The 22,592-nt window shown below is 51.0% G+C and overlaps 2 protein-coding genes across 3 annotated transcripts in view; one reads left to right on the forward strand and one right to left on the reverse strand.

Moving 5' to 3' along the window:
- ASTN2 (astrotactin 2) overlaps window positions 1–22,592 on the reverse strand; it is a 336,891-nt gene that overhangs the window by 88,493 nt on the left and 225,806 nt on the right. Inside the window, exon 17 of the mRNA XM_030286868.4 lies at window positions 4,546–4,811. Coding sequence (XP_030142728.2) covers window positions 4,546–4,811 — 266 coding nt within the window. The remainder of the gene's footprint in view (window positions 1–4,545; window positions 4,812–22,592) is intronic.
- Window positions 13,697–21,748, forward strand: TRIM32 (tripartite motif containing 32). Of its 2 annotated transcripts, none has more exons than XM_012578310.5 (2): window positions 13,697–13,791; window positions 16,894–21,748. In XM_012578310.5, the coding sequence occupies exon 2, from the start codon at window positions 16,961–16,963 to the stop codon at window positions 18,902–18,904; it is 1,944 nt and encodes a 647-aa protein (XP_012433764.3). In that variant the 5' UTR covers window positions 13,697–13,791; window positions 16,894–16,960; the 3' UTR covers window positions 18,905–21,748. The 2 variants fall into 2 exon arrangements, with proteins under 2 accessions (XP_012433764.3, XP_030142727.3); XM_030286867.4 differs by lacking the exon at window positions 13,697–13,791 and adding an exon at window positions 14,712–16,055.

Here is a 22,592-nt window from a genome sequence, read left to right on the forward strand (position 1 = left end):
CCCTTCCAGAGCTGCTTGAACCTCCAAAGACATCTCCTTCACCCTGGCATGCTCCAGCACTGCCACAGTCCCCAGCCAGGCTGCAGTGACCAGTGATGGTGCAAATTCTTCAACCAGCACTATTAAACCACAGGGGGAAACAAAGAAACTCCTGGCAGGATCTCAGTCCACAGTTCTCACTGCGTACAAGAAGGAAAAGAGGGGCCTGATACTTTTCCTCATACTGAGATTGGTTCTCCCCACTGCTGGGAGCAGGAGTAGTGCTGGAGCTGAGCTGGGAGGACAGATCACAACCTCAGAGCTGAGAGTTACCTTGAGGACATTTCCTCTGGACAAATTCTCCCTGGACAGCAAAAGGCAAAACTCCTGGAGCCCTTTACATTTCAGGCCCTTGCTTCAAAGCAAGAAGAAAACAGCAATTCCCACTGACATGGAAATAAAGAGTTTTTTAACTCATTTCACATGGGCAAAGTAATATATTTTCACCTCATCTCCTGCTTGGAAATGGTCAGTTTTAGCTGAAATCAAAGATGCACACAAAGAAATATCACAAATCAGTCCACAGCAGACACCCAGCATGGAAACTGAAACCCCAGCATTTAAGAGTCTGGCAAGGTCATCAGCAACCGAGAACACGGCCTTGGACAGGGCTGTAGCTGTAAATTTAAAAAAGTTCATAACTCACTGCACTAAGGCAGATGAAAAGACAAACCTATTAAAAAAATACACATGCTGAAGAGGGCAAAATGTCTTTACCTGTTTTGCTTAATCTTTGCTGCTCAGCTTATAAAGGAAAACTTTCAGTCAAGTTTAGAGAAGTCAATATCCACCTCGTTAATGACCTTGTTATCTGCCTGTACAGCACTGCCTTTGTGGACACGTATGCAAAGAGAACCATGTTTACAATTATTGTTTTTTTAACACTACAGGAGAGTTGGGATGTGCCTGCAGTTCCTCTAAGGTCAGCACTCGCTGTATTGATTGAGAATCATCTACATGAAGGGAGAAAAGCAGGCAATGGAGCACTCAGGATTGGAGATGCTACACTTGGTTCAGCCCAGGCAAGTGCAAATCCTATTTATGGCACAGGAGAACGCCACTCTGCAGTGCCTGGGGCACCCCTGGCCTCTGTTTGGTGCTGAGAATGGGTGTTTCATCACCCAGATGGTACATGGGATGCTCCTGGTGGGACACGACCTGTGGGAGCCTCTCAGTGCACAGAGCATGGTCACAGTTTAAACTCAGTGGTGTTCTGGCTCTCTGATGAGTGTTGGTTGACAGGCTGATGTCCCCGTGGTGGTGGCAGCTCCTTACCACCCCAAAATCCCTTTCTCTTTCATGGTAACCCTCCCTGGTCCCAGGGGAAGGTGAGGGAAAGACAATGCCCCTGCCCTCCGTGAGCATCCATCGTGCTTGAGCTCATGGTGCCACAAAAGGATGGGGGCACCTTTTCAGAGAGGCAGCACTGACCCCACACCAAACCATCCTGTCCAGGACAGGGACACGGCCCCCGTGAGCTCCACTTCCTCCAGAGAGGCAGCCCAGACTGCCTGGACAAACCTCCAGTGTGGAGAACCAAGGTTTGTGCCGAGGTGGCAGCGAGTTCCTCAGCAGTGGTGGAGTTCAGCCTTCAGGAATTGAAGGATTTGTCCCTGCTTGTGGTGCCAAGGATAGCAAGAGAGGGAGAGGGAGAGGGAGAGGGAGAGGGAGAGGGAGAGGGAGAGGGAGAGGGAGAGGGAGAGGGAGAGGGAGAGGGAGAGGGAGAGGGAGAGGGAGAGGGAGGGAATCCTGCAGGAGAGAGGAGAGAAGCTGGTGGAGAGAAGGGGGAGAAACAAGCTGGGGTGAAGGGATGGAGTGAGCAGGACAGCCCATCAGAAATAAGCAAGAAGGGGAAAGTGATGGAGCTGATGCAACACGAGGGATTAATGCTGAGAGAATGGGAATGACTAGGAAAGAGAAGTAGGGGCAGGGAATGCAGAAAACACTCCCTTGTGTCCTGCTGGAGCAAGGATGGGGATGGTCTGGGATGGGTTGTGGGAGGAAGGGATGAGAGAACCTGCTGTCAAGAGAAGCCTATAGCTGAAACAACCAGACCCAGCTAAGGAGGGGGTGGTAAGACAAGACAGAATGATCCCACCTGCTGCCCAGCCCAGCACCTTGCACCGTGGATGGCACAAAGTGACCTGTCCTGGCATGTGCTGCTCACTGCCAGCTCTGGCAGCATCCCCCTCCACCCTGCAGCTGCCCAGAGCCCTCACCCTGTCACCTCTTACCCCAGCTCCTGGGCTGAGGGGGGAGCAGACACAGCATCCTCAGGCAGGGACAGGCTCCCAGGGCATGCCCCTCCACCCCTGGGCCAGCAGGTGGACGAGGAGGAGCGATGCAGGGAGCACAACCCCAGGGAATAGTGCTGGGGTGTCTCTGCTTTGGTTGGGGTGTTGTTTGTTCTCTGCTTTTCCCAGCACTCAGCAGAAAGCACAATGCGGGCTGAGCTCCAGCTGCAGCTGATGGGGCCAGCCCTGGATGGAGCCAGGGGAGCAGGGGAGGGAGGGGAGCAGGGAGGAAGGGAGGCTGCTGGGGGAACAGACTACAGCTCCTCAGGACAAGGAGGCGCCCCAAGTGAGCCCAGCAGTGTTGGTAGGACTGAGGGGACAGCTGAGGAGGAAGAGGAGGAGGAAGAAGCGCGGGTGGTGAGGTGGGTCCATGGAAATCATTCAGATCCTGCTGGGCTCTTCACTGTTATCCCCTCCTTGCTGGCTAACCTACCTCTTGTATCCCTAAAAGAATGTTTTCCTGCAGATTGCTGCTGGGAAGCACATCTTTCTTGCCTGAAGGAAACCTTCAGGCAGCTTTCCCGCTGCTCTCCCTGTAGTGCCTCATCCCAGCTCTGCCCTGGGCACGCTGACAACAGCAGGCCAACCTCTACACAAGAACTGCCCAGCAGGAAAAGCAGGGGTGGCTGGGGAAAGAATGCAGGAAGGACACGTAGTGGGAGAAAGGGGGTTTGAGGAGAAGACACAGAAAGAGAGGTGAACTGAAGTGTGGAAGTCAGGCATGGCTTCATGCAAGGACCAAGAGGGTTGGTAGATGGGAAAGCAGGAACCAGATCAAGAGGTAGGCACGGAGTGACAGTCCCCAGAGACAGTACCCAGACACTTGGGTGGTGGGAAAAGCATGAGGACTCTTCCCCCATGGATGTGGGAAGGGGATGAAGCACCATTCCTGGTGATCACACCTCCACGTGCCAGGTGTGTTTCCTGACCTGCAGCCCACCCACACGCTGGCTCACTTCAGACATCCCAGTCAAGTACAGGCTCAGTGCCAATAGGTGACTTTAAGGTGTCATTTCTGGCCTTGAGATTGAGGTCAGAGGGCTGCGGAGTGGCAGTGAACAGAGAAAGTGGGAACTCAATCTCCACAGGATTAACACTGAAGCTCTTGCAGGAGCCCAGCCCCAGGGACCAGTGACCTCCAGCCTGGCTGGTCTCTCCTGTAGTACCAGGGACCTCCTGTGGCTGTGGGACTGTCCCAAGGGGATAGTTCTTCCCTTCCTCTGCACCTCTGCAAAGCCACACTGGAGCCCTGAAGGCCTTTGGCCACCCTCAAACAGGGATGTCCTGGACCTTGGAGCACTGAGCTGGTGCTCGGCTCCTGAGACCTCTCCACAGGACACATCCTGCACACCAGCAGGGACACTGGGAATGACTGTGGCCTTGGCTGCTTATGGAATTGCCCTGAACCTATTGAAGGCAGGGAGATGCAGGTCTGAGAGGGCTGTGGGCAGCAGGACTTGCCAGCTCCACCACTGCCACCATCCCACACATGAAAACACCCACCTCGCTTCAGGGAACCTGCAGAGGGGATCTCAGAGGGTGTGGGAATCCAGAGCTTCCCTCTGGCTGCCCTGGCAGGTCTGGGACCCTGGCAGGGCTCAGGAACCCCCCTGGACAGAGCCCCCAGAGACACTGTCTGTGATCTCTGTCCATGGAAAAGAGTTTTCAGTCTTACAGGATGAATTACAAGCTCTGAGTGTTTGATATGAGTAATAATTAAGTGTGGCATGGGTGCAAAAGTAAAATTTTAGGATTCTAGATGAGGGGTCCAAAGGGGACAAGATGGAGGAAATTGGGTGTGCCTTGTCCTTTTTCTCCTTCTTCATGCCCTCCATGTTTCACTGTGGTGTTGGCATTTTTCTGTTGGTTCAGGCTGGGGACACACTGTCCAACGTAGGTGACAGATATTGGCACGTTATTGTAAATCCAGCACAGGTAGTTTCTGGTATTTAATGTTTGTACCATCCCACTGAGGGCAGAGCCCCACACGCTGCCCTGCAGGACAGAGCTGCGGCAGGGCAGCAGAACATGTTAGAGATAAACAGAATAAACAACCTTGAAACAGCACAAACGAATTATGGCTTCTTCTTTGGCAGCGGGGCAGAAAGACAAAGACTTTTACAATCTTGGGATCATCAATACCTCAGATTCCGACAGGAGGGGACTGAGTGAGGTCCCAGAGGTGGGGCTGGCCCGTCCCAGGCTCACTCACCTCCCTGGTGTCGTTGTCCTGGATCAGGGCGTACAGAGGCACCACCCTGTTGATCTCCAGCAGCACCGGGGTGGGGCTGAGCTGCTCCTTGCCGGGCCGGCGGCACAGGTGGCAGGTGGCCGGGCAGCGCCCCTTCTCCTCGCAGTGAATCTCCACGCCCGAGATGAGGTGGTCATCCGACAGCATCTGCGCTGTCAGCAGGCCCGACAGGTACGTGATGAAGGGCATGGATTTCAGCTCCTTCTTGTTGCCAAGCTCAGTTGTTTCTGGGTTAGGGAGAGGGAAGAAACCAAACAGTGTTAAACAAATCTCAGCGCAGGCCTCTTCCCAAAGCCAAACTCTGCTGCAGCCAGGATAAATGCAGCTGCTGAAGGTGTAGGTCAGGTGGGAGAAGGAAAAAAAGACAGGTCAAAGAGAGAAGGAGAAAAACAGGACTTGCACGTCACTCCTTGGAAGTGTGAGCTTTTCCAAACAAGCACATCTAAACTGATAGAACTGATTGGTCTTCTCTTTTCTAACTCTTGTTCTTCTTTTTTCTAACTTGCATATCTGTTGCAGAATTTTTGAGAGAAAGAGGACATGAGTTATGAAATTTGAGCTACTCCAGTCTAGGCCTCAGATTTGGGCATTGTGGGCCTTCACGCCTCTGACACAGTTAGAAATTCAGAGCTTGTGGCGCAGATAGAAATAGTCTTAAGGTGTGATGGGGACCACTGGGTTGTCTGGGTGTGAATTAGTATAGGTTTTATAGTGTAAGGTGTAGGCCGTTTTAAGGAAAAGGTAAACAATGTTAGCCTACCAATCAGAGTGTCTTTGTTTTTGTAAACTATGTAGAAGCTTATATAAACTGCCACCTTATCTTGAATAAAGAGAGAATGCTTGATTAACCACATTGGTTCAGATCTGCGTTTGTCTTGTCCAGCTTACCGTGTTTCTGAGATTCCCTGGCTTTTCATATCCACTTTCTGTGCTCCAAAATGAGACAAAATCACCTCAGTGTATCTTCTCTGCCAAAGAGAAACATCCCCAAAGGGACCAGGCCAGGGAGCTGAATGCCCTTTATCCCCACCCTAACACCAGCCCCCTCTAGTCCTTGTGGTCCTCAGGTCACTCTTGTGGGTGATACATCATCCAGGGCAGTGAAATGCTTCCAAAGAGGCTGCAAAAGGACTACATTGAAGGATGGAGCCTCTTGGCAGTGGGGAAAAGCAGGTATGAGAACAAGCTCACTGCATGGGGAATAGATGGAAGCATTACCAAAACCAGACTGCCAGCATTGCCTTCAGGACACATTCAGGCCTATGAAACCCACTGGGAAACCTCCTGGTGGTCTTAAGCATGAGGCAATAAACTTGGAGAACCTTGACTTTGTTCTGTGTTCATCCAAACCCTTGCTATGGCCAAGGGAAGTATCACACTTGAGCAAAGGAGACACGACTCCGGTGTCTGCCCTGCACGCTTCCATTTCAATTCTTTGTCTATAGCTGGGTTGACCCAAGAAGGCCCAACTTTTATAATCTTGGTGACAGACCTACAGACTAAAAGGCTTTCTTCATCTTAAGGATGTTGCCTCCAGCAACAAATTCCCAGTCCTGAGAGGAGTGAAGAGGAGCAAGGGCTGTCTCAACACGCTCAGCCTGCAGTGACATGCAGCTGATCTGGCAAGGCACAAGCCATTTGGAAATACAAACAAACAGCATTCATTCATGACTCCCAGAGCCCTCGAGGGTAGGGACAGCCCTTCCCTGCTGTCTGGCTGTCTGGGAACACTTCTGTGCACAGGATCAAAACTGTCACGGGCAGAACAAGCAAATTCCATCCAACCCATGTTTGAGTGGAGTAGAAGGGGAGCAGTTGCTAAGATAAATTAAAACAATGTTGTAGAGAGATGTTTCAACATCTAGGGAGACACAGACATGGGAAACAGGAGTTGGGGCTGCTTCTTGGAGAGTTTATTTTCTAGATTATCAGCTCCAGGCAACTTCAAATCTCATAATGAAAGCCACGAAGCCTTGAAAAACAGGGTGGTAGAGAAAGAAGAAATTTATAGGGGGATACCACGAGCCTCTTCTTACTTGTCAGTAGGAGGAGCATCTTCTAACATCACTACTAAAGTACACGTAGAAGAGAAAGGAGATAATTACACTTCTGGGCTGCAAAGATCCTTCAGCAGAGCTGAAGCAGCTTTAGAGATCCTTCATGGAGAAGGAAGTTTTGGAGCATACTTTAAGGGAGGATATGAACACAGGGCTGAAAAGACATTGGAATCAGTTATGACAGGCAAGAGGATATCAAACCTTCCTTCTGAATTATTTACCTTATAGTTAAGAATTATAGATCGCTATAATCCAACCAGTGGGAACAAATCCCTTTTAGGAGTAGCAGCACTCAGGTGGAGCTGCACAGGGGAAAGCCCAGAGCTCTGAAAATGAGGTAAGGTAGAAAACTGTGAGCAGAACAGCTGCCCTTCCCCAGCAGCCACGGGCTCAGTGACAGATTAACCACGAAGCTGGGTGATTCATGGCAGACCTGTGAGCAGAGCAGGCTCATGGCTGAGGTGGAATTGGCTGTCTGCAGTTAATCCTCTTTAGAACAGATCCCAGCTGCACTGGGGAGAAGGATTCCTTTGCAGACTGACAAAGATCCATGGTGTGTCCTTGTACGAGGGCTCTGGGTACAGCTCCAGAAGAAGAAAATGAAATAGGATGTGGGTTAGCAGAGGGAAACTGGCTTCATTGTCAAATTGCCAGCTCTCATCCAGACAAACACTTAGATGGCATCAGCACTGGATGGCAATTCCTGGTAGCTTTTGTGGGATGTGTTTGGGGTGCTTACATAGAGTTCTAACAAAATAATCCCCCTATTTCTGCTATTGGAACCTGTCTGGGAGCACCAGCAGCACGCCCTGCTTGTGAGCCAGCCCCTCCAGAGGCAGAGAGAGGCAGTGAGGAGGAGATGCTCCTCATCTGCTTGCTCAGGCCCCTCATCCCTAGAAAGCTGGAGGTTTCCTTGCTGGACACAGTACTTCCCTCTCATCCCACCCACATCCCCCATTCACTACTAGGAGCATCTCACAGAGGAGGTTTTTAAATCTGAGTGGTATTTTCACTCTAAAACATATACCTGCACCTGCCATTGCAACTATAGCCTGGGAGGATGGGATTGGGGTCCCTCAATTTCCCCCTGCCCTACATCTGACATGAGTTTTGGTTATCTCTTCAGCTCCCTGCATGCAAGGAGAGGGCTCAGCAGTGAATTGGAGAAGCTCCACAAGTTCTTATAGGCTCAACCTGGCTTTTATTACCTATATAGAATAGGATAACCTCCCAGGACACTCCTGCAAAGCCTCTGCTTCACTCCTGGGGAAGGGCTTTGCAGGTGACTGCTGCCAGGACGCTCCCAAGGTCCTTTCTGGGAAGAGGAGGAGACTCAGCTGCAGCAGTGAGGATACAGAGATCCCTTATCAGCCCCTGAATTTAATCCCTTATCAGCCCCTGAATCTAAACATGCTGTCACCAACCCTGCTGGCAAACTCAGCTGAACCCTGGCAACATCTGTTTGGGAGCAGAGAGCCTCAGATGCAATTGGACATATCACAGCAACTTGTAGGAGTTATTGGTTTGATTGTCTGAAATATGGATTAAAAAACAAACAAACAAACCAAAAACACACAGAGAAAACAAACCTACTACCACCACAAAACAAATAAAATAACAGCCAGGCACCAGGCCTTGTGTAAGAAAGGGAGAATGAGCAGAACAGAGTGTGCAGAGGTACTGTTTGCCTGCTGGGGTGCCTGGCTCAGTTTCTGGGCTCCACCAGGATTTTACAATCCCACAGCACGAGGTGTGTGCCTGCACAAAGGGGTCCCTGCTCGGGATGCAGCAGTTGCTGATGTGGGAAAATGCTTCCAGCATTACCAGCAGCACCTCCTGGTGCCTGGACATGAGGGAGCAGGGTAACACCACTACTACAACAAAAACAACAGCACAATGCCTAATTTGTATTGGAGCACTGTCCTGTCTTGAGAGCTCCCAGGAGAAGATGGTTTTTCTAGTGGCTCAGCATTTCATACAACACCTCTTCCGAAAGATCCCCAAGTCATCCCAAAACTGGGAATCATTCCACTTGCCACAGGAATGCAGCCATATCAGGGGTAGGATGTGATATCTCCTGAAGAGCAGAAATGCTTGGAACAAGGACAGGAGAAGGTTCTCCAGCTGGAGCTGTGAGGGAACAGTGGGAACAGACCCAGGTAGGGATTCCTAAAGGCTCAGCAGGTTAACCCCACCAACACCAACAGGCTGCTCAGCTGGGCTTGACTTAAGACTTGGGATTTGCATTTTGTGCAAGGAAGAGGGAATTCTGGTCCACCTTCCCCATACAGAACCCTTCCCTGGACAGACCTAGTGCCACCACAGGCAGGACAGTGGGGACTTGTGGCCAGGACTTATCCACTGACACAGGCTGCCTGTTCGTCACCTGGTGGAATCCCTTTTTGCTGGCAAATCCATCCAAAGGGAGTTAGAAATAAAATCAATATATGTGTTTGCCTGTGAATTTCTCCTGCACTGAGATATTGTCAGTGCAGTGGCCAGCAGGACTATGAAGAGCTTGGACAGATTTAATGATGCCCACTGTTAGCGGGGGGCAAACACTGCTGGGGCTGCAAGGAAGGTGTGGGCACAGAGTCCAGGGGAGTGAGTCGGGCACATCCATCCATGTGTGCAGGAAGGATGGGGCAGAACAAAAGGGAATGGCTGGCAGAGAGCAGGGTTAGATGGGCTATCAGGAAGAAATTCTTTCCTGTGAGGGTGGGGAGGCCCTGGCACTGAAGAAGCTGTGGCTGCCCCTGGATCCCTGGCAGTGCCCAAAGCCAGGCTGGACGAGGCTTGGAGCAATCTGGGATAGTGGGAGGTGTCCCTGCCCATGGCAGAGGGTGGAAGGAGATGGGCTTTGAGGATGCGAGCGCGGAGCTCGGGATGCGAGCGCGGAGCTCGGGACGCGGGTTCGCCCCCCGGTCCCTCCCGGCGGGTCCCGGTCCGCGGGGCAGCGCGGCCGTGCCGGTCCGTGGGGCCCTGCTGCCCTCTCGTGGCACCGCGGCGGGACGGCGTGGGCACCATCCCGGGATGAGGAACACCATCCCGGCGTGGGGAACGCATCCTGGTGTGGGGAACAGCATCCCGGCGTGGGGAATGCATCCCAGCGTGGGGAACAGCATCCCGGCGTGGGGAATGCATCCCAGCGTGGGGAACAGCATCCCGGCGTGGGGAATGCATCCCAGCGTGGGGAACACATCCCAGCGTGGGGAACACATCCTGGTGTGGGGAACACATCCCGGCGTGGGGAACACATCCTGGTGTGGGGAACACATCCTGGCGTGGGCATCGTCCCGGCGTGGGGAACACATCCCGGGATGCAGCACACCATCCCAGGCTGGGAACACTATCCCGGTGTGGGGACATCATCCTGGCATGGGGAACAGCATCCCGGCCTGGGGAACACCATCCCGGCGTGGGGAACACATCCCAGCATGTGGCACACTATCCCAGCTAGAGGCACACCATCCCAGCCTGGACACACCATCCTGGCATGCACACCATCCCAGGATTGGCACACCATCCCGGTGTGTGGCACACCATCCCACACATCCCACCGCCCTCACCCCGCAGCTCCTCCACGCCATCCGTGGGGTCTCATCCTTCCATCCTCATCCCAGCCTCGGTGAGGGGAGTGTGGCACAGCCAATGTGTAACATCCCCTGGGTGTCAGTGCTTGATGAACTCCTGGGAGTGAGGCTCTGTGACCTCTTTTAATCTATTTATAGAAGGTGAAGGGGCTGCATTGGACCTTAAAGATCATCCCGTTCCAATCCTGTGCCAGGGGAAGGGATGTCTCCCATTAAACCAGGTTGCTCCAAGCCCCATCCAACCTTGCTTTGAGCACGTCCAGGGATGGAGCAACCACAAGCTCCCTGGGAAACCTCTGCCAGTGCCTCACCATCCTCATAGCAATAAACTTCTCAATATCTAATCTACATTTCCCTGTTTCAGTGTGTACCCATAACTCCTCGTCCTGTCACCACAGTTCCTGGTGAAGAGTACTTTTATGCCCACACTGCCTCTGCCCCTTCACACCCCCTCTCCCTGACGACGCTGCGCCCGCTGCTCCCAGCTGATTAACCAAACTCAATTAAACACAATCCTGACATCCAACACCACGGTGTGAACAGAGAGCTGCACCCCCGTGCTTGTGACTGGTGGCGTGTGTGACCCCCAGGCTGCCACAGCCTCACTGCCCCAGGGATGATCCCAAAGATATCCCCTTGAGAAGGCTGCCCCAGAACAGGGAGTTAAAGAATAAAGCAGGGATTTATTAAAGGATCTCCTCCATGGATCCACCTTGGGCAGCACCAGAGCCCAGCCAGGGCTGCACCCAAATGAACCAAAATGGTCCCAAAATGCACGAGCGCTCCCGGGGGCTCTCCCTGGGATCAGTTCTGCTCCATTGGCACCTTGGAGTTCATTGTCCCATTCCAGCTTTAGCCCAGGCAGTCCCATCCTGCTTGTTTTTCTCTCTCCAGCCCACGGTGTTTGTGCTCCTGGACTGAGATTTGGATCATTTGTCCTTGGTGCCCAGCTGGAGCAGGAATTGTTTTGTCTCCCTGCTCTGTGCAGAGCTCACCATCCCCTCAGATGAAGCTCAGAACTGCACTAAAGCAGAATCTGAAAAATAGAACAGCTAAAACCTGAGGCATGACCAGCAAAGAGAATCTGGGGGCAGATCATCTCTTGTGCCTGCAGGATCACGCCTCAGCTTCAGATGAGACATTTGCACACTTGCAAGCCTGAGGTATTACGAAAAAAGAGCTCTTAGAGACCTCTGATAACCCTCTATAGAAGGGGATTTTGACAGTATCCCCTATAACATAGCTTTGGCAAAGGAACTTTGGCAGGGTGACCAGGGTCTGGGCTGGACAACCTTCCCATCCTTCCTTGTCATGTAGGGTCCCCATACTCACACATGATGGATAACATCGTCAGCTGGTCATTGTCACCTCTAATTAAATCCAGAGAGTCCTTTGTTTACTCCCCAGGATGCATTAAAAGATTATTTCCTATTTCTACCATTGTTTTTTCCTCACACTGTTCATTTTCAGGTGTGGGTGGCCTCACAAGTTCTGCCAGACCGCCGTGGTTTCAGTGTTTACATCCATTCTACATCAGGGACTGAAAAAAGCATTTCCCTGGTGAGGGCAGGAACTGGGAGTGAACTATGTGTCCCCTCCCTGGGCACAGCAACACCCCCAGGGAGCCACTGGGGTTTGAAACAGGGCACTCAGGTGTCAGAACTCAAAATGTCCCTCAGACATTTTCAGAAGTTCCAGGCCTCGGTCAGAAGCATTTGAGACCCTGGCAAGCAGCTGAAAACAGCTGTGATTTTGGGTTTGAACCATGGAATGAGTTACCAATTTTGAAGGTGGAACAAGCGGTCACAAAGGGTTAGATGGTATAGTAAAAGTAGTTACAAATTAGAGGGGAAAATTTTTTAGTATTATACAGGAAAGTTTTAATACCTGTACAGGAGGGTTTTTACTTTGTACAGGGGGGTCAAGAGTTCTAAGATAGAGGAAAGTGGGCCTGATCCTATTCTTCCTCCTTCTTCTTCCTTACCTCCATGTTCTTAGTGATGTTAGCACTCACAAATTAGTTTAGAGTAGAAAAGCACATTGTAACATAAGTAATAAGTATTGGGAAAAATCTATAAACATATAAGACATAATATATCATATAAAAGATAGCAGCAGCCCTAGGCGGAGGGAGAGACAACAAAAACACCAAACAATGAAGGTGTCAGAAGTGTGTGTATTTCTGCCTGAGCAGTGGACAAAAACAATCTTTTAAATAACTAGCAATAAACTGCCTTGAGACCAAACAACAAGAAGCTGCAGAGTTTTTCTTTAGAAGCACGAGTTAGAAAAAAACCTTTACCACCACACGAGAGCCCCGAATCATTCCGGGGTTCTCACACTCAGGAAATCTCACTCGTTTTCTTCACTTTGCATCTGCTCCCGCTGCCTCTGAGTGCATCCACTGCCCACACTGCTGCTCCAGGGACGTGGATCCCTTCCCAATGATCTGTTCTTTTCTAAACAAAGTGGAAAAGGCACCAGGAGCAGAAGGTGGCCAGACTTGCTGCATTTTGCAGGCGCAGGTCGGGGCGGCTGCAGCAGGTGAGCAGTGGAAAAGCGCCGCAGGCACAGAGGCCACGCGGAGGGAATTTGGGAAATGGTTAAACTGAGCACTGCCTCTTCCCCAGGCAGAGAATTCCTGCCAGCCTGACCTCCAGCCCTGGGCTGGCCATGGGGTGCTGCTGTGGCACCAGGGGTGTGAAGGACACTGTTCCCCCCTGGTAAAGGAACAGGGGGCACTCCTCAGCTCGCTCTGCAGCCCCACGGGGCACAGCAGAAGGGGCTCTCTGCCTCCCCTAAAGCAGATCCATGACATCCAAGCAAAAATGGGGTTAGAACGGGTGCTCCTGATGGTGATACTGGCTCCAGGAAACTCGGGGCAGAGCCCAGCCACAGGCCAGTGGCCAAATCCCTTCCTCTGGCTGCCACTGCCAGCCTCTTGTGCTCCAGCTGTACCCAAAAATGGTCATTTTTGTCCTGGAGTCCACAGCCTGCTCCAAAGGAGAAGCACACATTTTCAGGAGGTGATGCAAAACCCGTCAAACACCCAGGAAACTGCTGGGGGAAGGGAAATGGAGAGAAAAAGGGAAAAGGGAAGGGAAAGGAAGAGAAGGGAATGGAATGCAAGGCAAGCAAGGCTAGGCAAGGGAAATGAAAAAGGAAGGGAAAGGAGAAGAGTAGCGAAAGGAGAAGGGAAGGGAAAGGGAAGGTGAAAGAGAAGGGGAAGGGGCTGATCCCACAGCATCAGTGCGTGATCAGGGAAAGGGCAGTGAGCGACCCACGCGTGCCAAAATGACATATAACAACTGGATTTAAAAAAAAAAAAAAAAAAAAAAAAAAGAAAAAAAGAAAACCAAATCCGAAAAGACGTTCCTGCTTCCCCTTCGTTGCATTTAACGTTTCCTTTCACAACGGGCCCGGCACACCGAGGCCCCTGCCCGCCATGCCGGTGTCCCCCCGCGGGACTACATCTCCCGGCAGGCCCCGCGGGCGCGCCCACGTGAGGCGCGGCGCGCGGCGCACGCCGGGAGCGGCGCGGCCCGGAGCGGCGGCAGGTGAGGAGCGCGCGCGGGGCGGCGGCGGCGGCGCCCCCTGCAGGGCGGGGCGGGCACGGCGGGACCCCCGGCGGGCGGCCTGAGGGGACGGGCGGGGTAAAATGGGATGGGATAGGATGGGAATGGCAGCATGGAAGGGATGGAAAGGGCCACGGCCGCGCCCGCCCCGCTGCCATGGACCCCAACGGCCATGGCGGAGCTGGGCGTGGGCTCTGTGCGGCACACCGGGGCAGGCAGCGGCAGCCCGGCCGTGCCCGGGCCGGGCCGGAGCAGCCCGGCTGGAGGGACGCGGTCCCCGCCCAGGCAGGGCTGCAGCAGGGCACCGGTAAGGTCCTTCCAACCAGCCCTTGCATTTCTCACTGAAACCACCCCCCAAATCCTTGCATTTCTCAGTGAAACCCCCTCAGACCCTTGCATTTCTCACTGAAACTCCCCAAACCCTTGCATTTCTCACTGAAACCCCCAAATCCTTGCATTTCTCACTGAAACCCCCTCAGACCCTTGCATTTCTCACTGAAGCCCCCTCAAATCCTTGCATTTCTCAGTGAAACCCCCCAAATCCTTGCATTTCTCACTGAAACCCCCTCAAACCCTTGCATTTCTCACTGAAACCCCCCAAACCCTTGCATTTCTCACTGAACCCCCCTCAAATCCTTGCATTTCTCAGTGAACCCCCCCCCCCAAACCCTTAGATTTCTCACTGAAACCCCCTCAAACGCTTGCATTTCTCACTGAAACCCCTTCAAACCCTTGCATTTCTCACAGAACCCCCCCCCAAATCCTTGGATTTCTGAGTGAAATTCCCCCAAACCCTTGCATTTCTCACTGAAACCCCCCAAATCTTTGCATTTCTCAGTGAAACCCCCACAAATCCTTGCATTTCTCAGTGAAACCCCCCAAATCTTGCATTTCTCAGTGAAACCCTCCCCCCCCAAACCCAGGGTCTGGCCTGCTTGTTTTGTTGTTGTGATAACTCCTTTTGCAGCATTACCCCATTATTTTCCCTCATTAATGACACCAGCTCTGAATGACAAGTGAAGCCAGTGTTCTCACCGCAGACACACCGGCTAACAGAAACCACAGCAGCAAATTTCTTTCGAATGTAAGGAAGCCGAACTCGCATAATTCACGGTTTTATGGGCTTGATCCTCAGCTGAGGCTTTCTGTAACACCCTGCTCTGCGTCAGAGGAGCTGCCCCGGGAGGGACCGACACGCAAGAACAACTCGCCGTTAAGGAAACTTCCATGGAGGCACAGCCGAGTGTGAGAGGGAGATAAAAGGAAAAATAATGTCCCGTTACTGAGGGCACGCTGACATTCCGCTAAAGGCGGTTATACATGAAAAGAATGTCATACAAATCAGCTCTCTAAAAGCCCAACCTGACTTAAAATCCCATCTACATTCTTCTTCAATGAAAATACTTGTTTTAAAGTAACTCTTAGTACTCTGCTGCTCCCTCACCCTTCCCTAAGCAAGTCTTTTGACGTGTTTCCAAGGAAAGTAAGAATAATGAACCTGGTATCCTGTGTTCATTTTTTAAAATCATTTTAAATCACAGATTTTTCCTCCCTCAGAGGAAGGTTTCTGTTCTCCATGGCAGTGCCCAGGTTTCTGCTTCCCCAGGGCCAGGGCCGTGCTACTCAGCTTGCCACTGTCAAGCTGATCCCAGCATGGTGCCTGGAGATTCTGCCACACCACTGAATCCCTTCCTGAAATATAGCCTTTAAAGGACTCTGAACTGCAGCTGACAAATTAAAATTAGGGGGCTTTACTTCTTTTCTGTATGAGCATAAAGATCTTTTCTTCCTTGCAGTTGTTTTCCGGCAGAGGAGCACACAGCAAACTGAAATACACAGAATCTTTCCCAAAGAGAAAGGCAGCAGAGCCAGCAGGGAAGTGAGAATGCTGTGTGCATGCAGCCATTTCTCAGAGAGAGCTGTGTGTTCACATCTCTCTGCCACTGTCTCTTCATTTCAAAGACTTAACTACTTCCTTCTCCTCCTCCTCTTCCCTAGAAGAAAGGTTTTCTTCCCTATTTTTTAGTGGCTAAGCAGTACAATAACAAAGGATTTGAAACCCAGTCTAGTGAATAATAACTTAATGATGTGAGCCCTGTTCTGTTCCTTTTGAATGGATGGCTGCTTTGGCAGGAGAGCTGCTGGGATCTGCTCCCTGCTGGGAGGGATGTGCGGGTGGAGAAACCTGGATTGAAGCTGAACAGCAACCAGAGTGGTGTAAAACTGAACCAGGGGACAAGAACGAGGTCAGCGTTGCGAGATTGTGAAACGAGGAGAAATTAAATGCAGTTAAGCTGAGTTCAGGAGCTAATAGTGAACACTGGGAGTATGTTTGGAGTTCAGATGTTTGGAGTTGTCTGTTAACTCCATTGTTGCTAATACCTGCCTGAGCTGTGTTTAATTGGCATGAAGCATGGTGCAGCATGGCAGAGGTTACTGAGATGCACTGAAACCTTCTCTCTGTGTTTTCAGCGTGCACAGTCAGCCCCAGAACTAGTGGAAGCTGACAGAGCATTCCTGCTACTTTCACTTCCTGGCAAATGTATGAAATCTTGAAAATGTGTTTTGGCTCTCTAGCAAAGCAGAGTGAACCGAGCACATTTATTCTGTTGGTATCTGATGTCACATCTGAATTCGGGTCTCCAGAGGTGATCTATTAATGTCCTAAAGCATCGCACCATCTGGTTCCTTCTTTGATGTGCAACATTTTGAATGCCTGGTTTAATCTCCCTGGGTTTCAGTAAATTATGTAAACTCGGAGGCTTGGCAGCAGGAGATGGGCGCCATGAGGAGATGATTCAGTCATCAATATCTACTGGGCTTCCATATTGGTGCCATTACACTTCTTTCAGTGCTGCTTTACAAATTTTGCAAGTGAATAATTCATCGCACTGGGAGCTGCGAGTTAGTTTTGAAATTTGCCCACCCTGAGATTAGCTATGACTAATCCATCCATCCCAACGTGGAAAAGCTAACTGCGTTTCTTTTTCTGCAGGGTTAGGCGATAAGTCAGAAATAAATTGCATGTATACATAACTGCTGGTGGTGACATAAATCACATTTCCCTTTTTTCTTCCTGGACAGAATCGGAGCACCTTGGAATAGATGTGAGCACAAGGCACTGTGCTGGATAAAGCTGCCTTGGAGCACCATGGCTGCCGCCCCTTATCTCAACTCGGACGCGCTGCGAGAGGTCCTGGAGTGCCCCATCTGCATGGAGTCCTTCACCGAGGAGCACCTGAGGCCCAAACTGCTGCACTGTGGGCACACCATCTGCAAGCAGTGCCTGGAGAAGCTCCTGGCAAACAGCATCAACGGGATCCGGTGCCCCTTCTGCAGCAAGATCACGCGGATCACCAGCTTGGCTCAGCTCACCGACAACCTCACCGTGCTGAAGATCATCGACACGGCTGGCCTGGGGGAAGTGGTGGGACTTCTCATGTGCAAGGTCTGCGGGAGGAGGCTGCCAAGACACTTCTGCAAGAGCTGTAGCTTGGTTTTGTGTGAGCCGTGCAAGGAGGCTTCGCACATGCCCCCAGGACACAGAGTCATGGCTATCAAAGAGGCTGCTGAGGAGCGTAGGAGGGAATTTGGGACGAGGCTTGCCAGGCTTCGAGAGCTCATGGGTGATCTTCAGAAAAGGAAAGCTGCTCTGGAGGATGTTTCGAGAGACCTGCAATCCAGATACAAAGCGGTTCTGCAGGAGTACAGCAAAGAGGAGCGCAAGATCCAGGAAGAACTGGCCAGGTCACGCAAGTTCTTCACTACCTCTTTGACTGAAGTGGAGAAGATAAATAACCAGGTGATGGAGGAGCAGGCTTACCTGCTGAACTTAGCAGAAGTGCAGATAATGTCTCGCTGTGACTATTTCCTTGCCAAAATAAAGCAGGGGGATATAGCTCTCCTGGAGGAGGCAGCAGACGAGGAAGAACCAGAACTGACAAACAGTCTCCCAAGGGAGCTGACTCTCCAAGAGGTGGAACTCCTTAAGGTGAGCCATGTGGGACCACTGCAGATTGGGCAGGTGGTGAAGAAACCCCGGACCGTTAACGTGGAGGAATCTCTCATGGAAAATGCAGCATCCTCCTTTGCACCATTCAGGGAGCCTGACCTGGTGCAGGAGGAGCCCAGCTGCACCCCCCATTCCTCGCCAGCCAAGCCAAGGATGCCTGAAGCAGCCACAAGCATCCAGCAGTGTTCCTTCATCAAGAGGATGGGCTCCAAGGGCAGCCTGCCGGGGATGTTCAACCTCCCTGTCAGCCTGCACGTCACCAGCCAAGGCGAGGTGCTCGTGGCAGACCGGGGCAACTTCCGAATCCAGGTTTTTACCCGCAAGGGCTTCCTGAAGGAGATCCGCCGCAGCCCCAGCGGCATCGACAGCTTTGTGCTGAGTTTCCTTGGAGCAGATTTGCCCAACTTGACCCCTCTCTCTGTCACCATGAACTGCCACGGGCTGATCGGTGTGACAGACAGCTACGACAACTCTGTCAAGGTGTACACCATGGACGGGCACTGCGTGGCGTGTCACCGCAGCCAGCTGAGCAAGCCCTGGGGCATCGCCGCGCTGCCCTCGGGCCAGTTTGTCGTCACCGACGTGGAAGGGGGGAAGCTCTGGTGCTTCACCGTGGACCGTGGCATGGGGGTGGTGAAGTACAGCTGCCTGTGCAGCGCCGTGCGCCCCAAGTTTGTCACCTGCGACGCTGAAGGGACCATTTACTTCACTCAGGGGCTGGGGCTCAACCTGGAGAACCGGCAGTACGAGCACCACTTGGAAGGAGGCTTCTCCATCGGCTCCGTCGGCCCGGATGGGCAGCTGGGACGCCAGATCAGCCATTTCTTCTCTGAGAATGAGGATTTCAGGTGCATTGCTGGGATGTGTGTTGATTCCAGGGGAGACCTGATCGTTGCTGACAGCAGTCGTAAGGAAATCCTGCATTTTCCTAAAGGAGGCGGCTACAACATCTTAATTCGGGAGGGACTCACCTGCCCGGTGGGCATTGCTGTTACTCCCAAAGGGCAGCTGCTGGTGCTGGACTGTTGGGATCATTGCATTAAGATCTACAGTTACCACCTGAGAAGATACTCCACCCCTTAAAGGCTTGGTTGTAAGCAAAGCCTGCCTTGGCAGTGGAGATCCCTGCAGCCTCCTCCCAATCCGACTGGAACCAGTGTCAAGCCTTCAGGAAGATTGTGCCATAACTGAAGGGGATTTGGCATAGAGGTCATCATGTTCTGTGTTTGGAAACAAAATAGCTTTTGTGGTGGTGGTGTTGGTCTTCTTTTTTATATAAAATCCATACAAATAAGAACAAGCACGGTGGAAATGATCCATCCTTTGCAGTCTTGGTTCTTGTGACGAGTAACTCCATAAACCTCTTCACGTTCTTATGCCACACATCTCCTACACTTCCAGCTTCAACCATTGTGTCTTTCTTTGTGCCATAAACACTGACTGACTGCTCTAAATCACCTTCCCTTAGAGAACTAGCAGAGGCAATCCTGTGGTACTTGCAAGGAACTGGGTAGCAGTTGTCTGGGCAACTCCTAGAGAGAGCAATCTGTGCTTTCAGCACTGCATAAAACGAAATGGCCACTTTAGCCACGCAGAGATGAAGCTTTGCTTCCACCCTGACGAGGCAGGGTTGTCTCTCCCATTTTTCTGGTGTTCAGGAGATTGCCCCGTCGTGCCATTTGTGAATTGTGTCTGTTCTGTGTGAAGTGAGTACTGTGCAATCGTGGGAGACCGAGCTGAGCCAGAAAATTGCCCTCTTTATTCCTGAGTTGTAAGAAGACAGGGGTTTTATTATTAATCAGAGTTCTGCTAGATAGAAGGGGGTAAGAAGGGAGGGGGCTGGAGAAAAAAAAATTAAAAAGGGGGAAACCTAGGGTTGCTATTTACTGTTGTTTTATTATTAAATGTATCCTGGAAACTGTCTTTGGAAGGTCTATCTGGTATTTAAAACTTCCTGGGGAAGAGGGGAAGAGCTGGGGGAATAAGGATGGGAGATTGTAGGAAATTAGATTAAATGCAACGTATTGTATGTTCACCTGCACTTCACTACTCTGCATTCCAGACCACTGCATTTAGCAATAGGTTCCACTCACCTGCACCTCCTCTGTGCAAGTTCCGCACTTCTGAGATAGAGATGGGCAGGGGGGACTATTTCACTTTTATTTTTTTTAAGATTTGGAAGCACATCCATTGGTGCACTGCCTTTTTTTCGCTTGCACAGCAAAACGCTACATTCCTCAGATTTATTTTTTTTTTTTTGTAATTCTTTTTTCCACGACACCAGCAGGCACCAGCGTTTCTACTCATCAAGGCTTTGGGCCAAATGAAGCACAGAACTGCAGCTGTGTGAACCAAGGCCCCCACAGTGCTGCTCTCCTGGCTGATAAATGTGTACCTCAGTGTGGTGCTGCTCGCCCAGAATAGTTTATTGAAGGAAAGATGCATTTAAATAGGGCACAGTGGTAGCATGTTAATCTGCCACAGATAATAGTTACACTGCAGTGCATTTATTTGTTGCCATCAACAACGTAGTTGCAAATTTGGAGCCACGACAGACAATATAAAAGCTGATTTTATAGTGGCTGCCATGCTCCAGCAAATTGTTTGCTACTTGTCCTACAACATGTTTTCAACAGGTGACTTTTTTTTTTTTTAAGCCCATAAACTTTTCCCTGCTGAAAACAGCAAAGAGGAACAGGTTGGTGAGCTGCTGCTGCTCTAGCTGGATGTTTGGCAGCTAATGGGATTGCAGAAAAAACGCTGGAAACAGATTTTGGTGGGATTTGGGGTTTTTTTTCCCTCTCTTTGTTGAGCTCAGCCAGTGCTGAAGGAGTGAGCACACAAACACAGCTGTGTGATGGAACTTCCATCAGGACAACTTCCAGTTTCTCCTGCTGTAATGTACTGGAGAAAACTTGTGGAGAAGGGAGCTAAGACACGAGGTGGTTTTTGGTGCTGGGGCAGCCCAGGGGACCCAGCTCCCCTTCCCTCCTGAGCTGCTCTGTGTGCTTGCCAAGGCTACCAACTTTTACATCGCTATTCACGTCCTCTGCTTCTCTTTTTCGGGTGGGAGGGGCAGCTGCCCAAGGCATGTGACAGCAATTTGAGGAGCCTTTCTCATCTTGAATATGTGTTTTGGGGAGGTGATGATGATTACTGGGCTGTGCTGCAGTTCATGACATTGTAACTGAAGGCGTTCTTCCAATTTTATAGCAATGACAGTTCCTCTCCTTCTGGTTTCTTTTAAACATTTCTCCTGCTTCCAAGAACTGTTCCACACAGGAGGCTACCATGGACCTGAATGATTAAAGCAATATTATCTATGATAATATGTACCTCTGTAATTTTCTGTTCCAGTGGATTTTTTGCTTTGTTTTGTGGTTTTTTTGCAATAAACAGCACAACTACTAGCAATAACATTTCCTGGATTGCTTGAAAAAAAATTTGAAAAAATTAAAAGCTGGTGCAGTAAACTGAGCAGTTGGCTACTCCAGACTGTTCCTGGTTACAGAGTTCAAACAAAGTGTCTGTCATCTGTTTCTCACTCCGAGGATTAAGAAAGATAACACCACCCTGTGAGGCACTGGTGGGCCAGGACACTGCAGTCGGCTCTGTCATGCCTGCAGCTCTTCCAGTCTGAGGTTTCAGGGAGAAAAGGGAAAAAGAAAACCTGCTGTCCCTCACCCAAGGTCTGCACATCCCCTGACAAGACTCGACTGTGAGATGATTTTACAGAGCTCTACTTGCTGTGGGTGCTCCCACACAGTGTCATGATCATCTGCCAAACGAGGTGAAATGGAGTAATTAAGGATTATGTTGAAATAGTTTGGCTCCTGCTCTGTATCTGGAGGAAGAGCTTGTCTGGTCATACGTATGTGTTTGGTTTTTAAAGATTGTGTAATAAAGGAAAAATTGATCCAATTAAAAGTGCATTGCAAACAGCTCATTTTCTTATTAAAACACTTCATCTTCTCCCCTCAGTGGCAGATTGGATTTTACAGCCAGTGGGGATTAGATTGGGAGCACAGTGGCTCTGAGACCCTTTTTATGTGTCAGGTTGCCAAGGATAAATCTGATCCTGGCAGGCTCGTGGAACTTCTCCTGACACTTCCCTACCCACCTTATAAACAAAGGCTGTGGTTTTGTACCTTAACTCACACTGCCTCAAGGGCAATATCTCCCTTGTCAGCTGATGTTTCAGAAGTCTGATTTCAGTTCCCTGGCTCCAGGAGCTCAGCAGTAAAACTGATGGCTGAAAACTCCATCCCCTGTGTCCCTGGCTGATCCGCAGTCTGACGGTGGGGACCTGTGGTGCAGCCAGGTGATTTGGCACACCAGGAGCCATGGGCTCAGCTAGAAAACCTCAGACTTTGGGGCACTCACACTGGGAGGGTGTAAAACACCTGGGTTTCCTCTGTTTGTAGTCCCCCTGCTTGGAGGCACCAGCTCAGGCTGTTCTTCTGCTGTTGCACCATGACTGAATTATTTTTGGATCAAAACTGCCATGGGAGCTGAGCTGGTGAGGAAACCTGATGTGACTGAGTGTGGGGGTTGTAGCTGTGAAGGTGCCTCGACCCCAGCTCGGCTGGTGCCAGAGGGGCTCCTGGATGGTCAGCAGGGACATTTCAGGGACATTTCAGGGACATTTCCTCAGCAGGTACATCCACAGCACCTGCAGGTCCTCTCCTCCCCTCCCTCTGCAGCCACCTGGCTGATCTGGCTGAAGGATTTCATCACTTGGGCTCATCTCAGCTCTTTAAACAGGTATGAA

Source organism: Taeniopygia guttata, chromosome 17 (assembly GCF_048771995.1).
Source record: "Taeniopygia guttata chromosome 17, bTaeGut7.mat, whole genome shotgun sequence".
Lineage (NCBI taxonomy): Eukaryota > Metazoa > Chordata > Aves > Passeriformes > Estrildidae > Taeniopygia > Taeniopygia guttata.

Coding starts and splice junctions, on each gene's coding strand:
- TRIM32 (XM_012578310.5), top strand. CDS start 16,961: ATGGCTGCCGCCCCTTATCTCAACTCGGACGCGCTGCGAGAGGTCCTG.